This window comes from Arvicola amphibius, chromosome 2, assembly GCF_903992535.2.
Source record: "Arvicola amphibius chromosome 2, mArvAmp1.2, whole genome shotgun sequence".
Classification (NCBI taxonomy): Eukaryota; Metazoa; Chordata; class Mammalia; order Rodentia; family Cricetidae; genus Arvicola; species Arvicola amphibius.
Window position 1 is genome coordinate 17,437,810 of NC_052048.2, and position 6,758 is coordinate 17,444,567.

At 37.8% G+C, this 6,758-nt stretch overlaps 1 protein-coding gene across 1 annotated transcript; it reads left to right on the plus strand.

The window, feature by feature from the left end:
* Nucleotides 1-4,242: 4,242 nt before the first annotated feature.
* On the plus strand, nt 4,243-5,181 carry LOC119806566 (taste receptor type 2 member 125-like). Its single transcript, XM_038318341.1, has one exon. The coding sequence runs from the start codon at nt 4,243-4,245 to the stop codon at nt 5,179-5,181; it is 939 nt and encodes a 312-aa protein (XP_038174269.1).
* The last annotated feature ends 1,577 nt before the right edge of the window (nt 5,182-6,758 follow it).

The following is a 6,758-nucleotide window of genomic DNA, read 5'->3' on the forward strand; positions in this document are numbered from 1 at the left end:
TCTCAGGAACTAAGGCCTGTGTAGTTCAGCAGGTACTCTGAGATGTGCTAAAAGAGTTTTTTCTTACCGCCGAGTACTACTCTAATGTGTATATATTCCACACTTTCTTCATCCATTCTTCCACTGAAGGGCATCTAGGTTGTTTCCAGGTTCTGGCTATTACAAATAATGCTGCTATAAATATAGTTGAACAAATGCTTTTGTAATATGATTGGGCATCTCTTGGGTAAATTCCCAATAGTGGAATTGCTGGGTCCTGGGGTAGGTTGATCCCGAATTTCCTGAGAAACCTCCACACTGCTTTCCAAAGCGGTTGCACAAGTTTGCATTCCCACCAGCAATGGATGAGTGTACCCCTTACTCCACAACCTCTCCAGCAAAGGCTATCATTGGTGTTTTTGATTTTAGCCAATCTGACAGGAGTAAGATGGTATCTCAACGTTGTTTTGATTTGCATTTCCCTGATTGCTAAGGAGGTTGAGCATGCCCTTAAGTGTCTTTTGGCCATTTGAACTTCTTCTGTTGAGAATTCTCTGTTCATTTCAGTGCCCCATTTATTAATTGGATTAATTAGCATTTTAAAGTCTAGTCTCTTGAGTTCCTTATATATTTTGGAGATCAGACCATTATCTGTTGCAGGGTTGGTGAAGATCTTTTCCGAGTCAGTAGGCGGCCTTTTTGTCTTAGTGACAACTAGGCGGTAAAAAACAATGACATCTTGAATTTTGCATGCAAATGGATGGAAATAGAAAACACCATCCTGAGCGAGGTAACCCAGGCCCAAAAAGATGAACATGGGATGTACTCACTCATAATTGGTTTCTAGCCATAAATAAAGGACATCGAGCCTATAATTCGTAAAAAATCCTAGAGAAGCTATATAAGAAGGTGAACCCAAAGAAAAACATATAGTTATCCTCCTGGATATTGGAAGTAGACAAGATTGTCGGACAAAAAATGGGAACATGGGGGTGGGGTGGGATGGGGGGATGGGGGATGGGGAGAGAAAAGTGTGAAGTGGAGGATGGGAAGAGCTTGGGGGAATAGGATGGTTGGGATATAGGAAGGGTGGATATGGGAACAAGGAATTATAAATCTTAGTTAAGGGAGCCATTCTAGGGTTGGCAGAGACTTGACTCTAGAGGGGTTCCCAGGTGTCCAGGAAGACGCCCCCAGCTAGTTCCTTGGGCAGCTGAGGAGGGGGTGCCAGAAATGTCCAGATCCTATTGTCATACTCATGAATATCTTGCATATCATCATAGAACCTTCACCTGGCATTGGATGGAGAAAATGACAGAGCCCCACATAGGAGCACCAGACTGAGCTTTCAAGGTCCTGATGAGGAGCAGAAGGAGGGAGATCATGAGCAAGGAAGCCAGGACCGCGAGGAGTGCTTTTATCCATTGAGACGGTAGGACAGATCTAACGGGAGACCACCAAGTCCAGTCGGAATGGGACTGATGGAACAGGGGACCAAACCGGACTCTCTGAATGTGGCTGACGGTGGAGGAGGACTGAGAAACCAAGCACAACGGTGATGGGCTTGGACTCTTCAGCATGGACCGGCTCACTGTGAGCCTTGTCAGCTTGGTTGCTCACCTTCCTGGACTTAGGGGGAGTTGGGAGGACCTTGGACTTAACATAGTAAAGGGAACCCTGATGGGTCTTTGACCTGGAGAGGGAGGGAGTGGGGGTATGGGTGGAAGGGAGGGGAGGGAAGGGGCAGGAGGAGGGGAAGAGATGGAAATCTTTAATAAAAAAAAAAAGAAAAAAAGAGTTTTTTCTTTTTTTTTTTTTTTTTGCATTGAACTCATAGTTTTCTATCATCTTTATTGAGGTCATCCCAATTCGACCCTCATTGCCCAGCATGGGTACTCCATAAATGTTCACTTCTTCAACAAAGTCAACCAGTCCCTACTATGTCAGCAGCCTCAGTGGTAGATACGTTTTCTCCTTTCCGCCAGAATGAAAATAGACGAATTTTCACAATCAATCACTAGGAGGTCTCCACTGTTGAAATAGAGGTCTCCTTTCTTAAGGAGTTTCCTGAGTTTCTTCTCCTCTGTCAGAGACTTTCCTCCAGCATAACCATTAAATGGCATAAGTTGTGTGATTTTGCAAATCAAGAGTCTGACATCATATTAAATCAGCTCATATGTTACAACATTTCTTTGTATGTGTCTATTTTTATGACTCGTGAACAATAAAGATGTGCAAGGGTAGTTTTCAGGAGTTAATTGCCTAAATGATAAACTTTTGTGTGAACTCAATATTGTCAGCATATGAATTGTGAATGGCAGCATTAAGATGAAATATGGTACTTTCTAAATATGTGTAAATTAGAACTTACAAGAAAATGATTAAAGACCCAGTAATCTCTGAAGAATGAATTTGCTACTTTGCTTTTGGTATGAAGTGTTAATGTCATTCTCACCTTGTCTTAAAGGTCACCTTTTCCAAGGGGCTGCTCAGGTAGAACATAAGTTGTGTTCAATCTAGTGTAAAGTACAGGAACGAGTACAGCAATACTACTCATAGCTTCCCCCTCTCCCAGAACTTACAGGCTTCAGGGGACATTTCAGTCTCTAAGATGATACCACAATATGCTCCTAAAATTTCTAAATATATTCCATTCTGGTCTACCTTACTTTCCGAACAGTTCAAGCTGATTTTCTTTGTTCATCGTTCCTTCAGAGAACACAAAGTGTGTGAACTTTACACACAGCGATACCCTAGATCCTTTCTGACATCACATGAAGTTGATAATGTATCCATTCTGTTTTGATTGGTTCATTTCCTTGTGTTGTCTTCACCTTGGACAGAACAGTGGCATTATGCTATTTATTTTCTATCTCAAGCAGAGAGTGTGGCATCTGTTGTTAGTTGATTATAGAGCCTATAATGGGGGAATGTAAAAAAGACAAATATCTCAAAGTCATTGATGTCACAAAAAATTGCCCTATGGGGTGAAGAACAGGCAGAAGGTGAGGAGTATGCTTACTGTGAGCTTGAGCCCCCTCACCCTAGTGACTGCTTCAGAGGTTCAGAGAGATTTGTACTAGTTTTCATATGCAAGGGAAAAATTTCCCTAAGTTTATTGAATTACTATATTTAGTATCCAATTGGAGACATTTTTAACATCATAGCTCTCTTGATATGAAGAATTAGTTACAAGAATAAGCAATGTTAAGTGCAGAGTCTGTCATATTAAAGTGGAAATAATTTAGATAGAAAAATGTGAGATGTATGTGTATTTGTGTATGCACATGTGCATTCTAGTTATTCTCATTTTAAATATTCAAGGACTATTGATCTACATCAAGTTATTAGACAACTATATAGGCCCAAATGAGCATATGTCTCTCTGTAGTCCTAATTTGAAATGTTGAAATATCATCATTACTTAAGAAATCTCTTATGCTTGTTTTGATTAGTTTCCTCCTGCATGATATAGAGTTTTTGACTGGTCCTTTTTCAGACCACAAGTTATCAGATTAAAACATGAAATGTAAATCCATGTAGATTGATGGAGGAGAGTTATCTGTCTATATTACTTTCATTGGTTAATTAATAAAGAAAACTGCCTTGGCCCTTTAAGAGACAGAAAATTAGGTAGGTGGAGTAGACAGAACAGAATTGTGGAAACAAGGAAGTAGAGTTGGGGAGATGCTTCAGACAGTCGCCATAGTGAGTCTTCATGCTTCTCCTCTCTGAGATGGACGCAGGTTAAGATCTCTCCTGGTAAGCCACACCTCGTGGTGCTACGCAGATTACTAAATATGGGTTAAAGGAAGATGTGAGAATTAACCAATAAGAGGCTACAGATAATGGGCCAGGCAGTGATTTAAAAGAATACAGTTTCCGTGTAATTATTTTGGGTAAAGCTAGCCGGGTGACGGGACACAGCCCGCCCGCTCCTTCTACAGTAGATAATGCAAATAGATGTGTATGAATTTGCATGTTAGCATATAAAATTTCAGCATGTCCTTTATTGTCAGGAAAATAAGACTTTGGACTGCTATGGAACAAATATCTGGATGGAGCTCAGCCTGACTTAGAAAATGCAGTACTTTCAAGAAGCCAACTGAACCTGCTGGTTTCTTTGCTTATTATTACATAAGAAACCTGAAGTGAGTGTACATGCTGTATATTTTTAAAAACTCTTGAGACATGGCATTCAAAATGATTGCATTAACATCTATTCTTCATGGAATTTAAGAAACAGAATATTCTCTTCAGACAATGAATGCTGCTATACAAGTGATATTTGCAACAATGTTCAATGTGGAGTTCATAACTGGGAATTTTGGGAATGGATTCATAGCAGTGGTGAACATCATGGACTGGGTCAAGAGAAGAAAGATCTCTTCAGTGGATCAGATCCTCACTGCTCTGGCTATCTCCAGGATCACTCTGCTGTGGTCAATGTACCTAATGATGACGATATTATCAATGTACCCAGATGTAGAAGTGCTTATGAAAACAATAATACTGACTAATCTTATCTGGGTAATTTCTAACCATTGTAGCATCTGGCTAGCAACCATTCTCAGCATCCTTTACTTTCTCAAGGTAGCCATTTTTTCTTACTCCATTTTCTTCTACCTAAAGTGGAGACTTACAAAGGTGATTACAGTAGCATTGCTTGTTTCTCTGTTCCTCTTGTTTGTAAATATTTTAGTAACAAACATACTAATAGATACATGGATGGATAAGTTCAATACAAATGTATCTTACAGCGACAAACTAAAAAATTTTACACGCATTCCCAGACTTCTTGTATTAACAAATACTATGTTCACAGTAATACCTTTCACTGTGTCCATGACAATGTTTTTTCTGCTCTTCTTCTCTCTGTGGAAACATCTGAAGAAGATAAAGCACATTACTAAAAGTGCCCGAGATGCCAGCACCACAGCTCACATAAAAGCCTTGAAAACTGTGGTGGCCTTTCTCCTGCTGTATGTAATTTTTATATTCTCTCTTTTTGTACAACTTTGGAGCTATGACTTTAAAGAGAAAAATATTTTAATATATTTTTACCCTGTTGGTATAATTGCTTTTCCATCACTCCATTCATGTGTCCTGATTATGGGAAACAGTAAGCTGAGACAGACTTCTCTTCTGGTACTGTCAGTGTTAAGGTGTAAGATCCAAGGATTTGGACCATTGTGTCTCTAACACACTAGTTGGGGGATAATTTTGCATAATTTCAATGAGGATTTTTTTTATAAGAATGTACTCTTCATTCTCAATGTTTGTGTTTTAAATATACTTATATTCTGTAAAAAGTGCTATAGAAACAGCAAACAATTTTGAAAAGAATGAGAATATAAAACATCTACATGTAAGAATATTTTACTAATAAAATTTCAATGACTGTAAATTATTCAAGATTTTAAAATGATTAATTAATAATATAAAAATACAATTATTGTCTATGGAAATAGTTCATTATATAATGCTTTTTGTTTTAACTGTTTAAGCATGAAGATCACACTGTTTGACCTATTATCACTACCTTATTAATGGTTAGCTCTTACATCTTAAATTAACCCATTTCCCTTATTTTATATTTTACTACAAGGCTCGTGGCAAAGTTCCTGCTTGCAGCTTGTGTCTTTCTTCTCTGGTGGCTACATGACATCTCACTGACTCTACCTACTTTCTCCCAGTATTCAGTTTAGTTTTCCTGACTAGCTCTATTCTGTCCTATCACAGGCTAAAACAGCTTCTTTATTCATTAACCAATAAAAGCAACACATAGAAGGACTTCCCACACCACTGAGCTTTTATTAATTGTGTGTCAGTGGATGATTTTATTGGTGTCTACAGCATGTGTCTTAATTAATAGCTTGTGAACAATAAAACAGTGAAAGGCTGTTTTTCAGCACATGACTCAACAAATTATTAGCTAACAAACAAAAAATGAGAAGGCTTTGAACAAAAAACTTTCCAGGGAATTTATTCCAACATTTTCTACTTGTATCCAATATTTCTGGCAAGATTAATTCTTGGTGACACTGAACCATTTCACTCTTTCACAGTGGTGTAAAGATCATTTATGGCTGCAGACATTTTTCCATACTCCATAAATTGAGTTTTAAATTTTCCTAGCTTAAGAAACTTGAGTTATGCAAACACCAAGTCAAGCAAAATTCACAACAATGAAACACACACACACACACACACACACACACACACACAAACGTGTGTGTCCTTGGCTAAACACTAAACAACAGTGTTTTCTTGCATGTGTTAGAATTAATTTGGCAAGAAAAGACTGTTGTTTAGTCAAGGACATAAAATGGATTCATAGATTTATTTTGTTTGCTTTGGGAATCAGTGTTTTATAGAAAATATTCCACTAACTCCAATCTTCAGCATCCTGTGATATTTTCCCACTTGAAATTTTTCACAGATTTTAAATGATAAGGACTTTCAAAATCCATGGGTACATAAGCATTGAGGTAAGAACATTAACTAATAATGGCTTTGGTGAATATGTTTTACTGTTTATTTTTTTCTAATCTTAAGAGTGTAAAAAAATAACATGACCACACAAGGAATGGAAGAATTTGTTTTTGGAAATCTTTGTCAAGATAATTATAGAATATATTACAGTGAACTGTAGTGATTACATTTAAATCTAAATGGCTGTACCACAAAAATAATCATATGTCTCTGCTTATTTCAGTGGTGAGTTAATAGCCAGGTGATAGAATAAACACAGATGTCTGTCAACATCTGAAAGGATA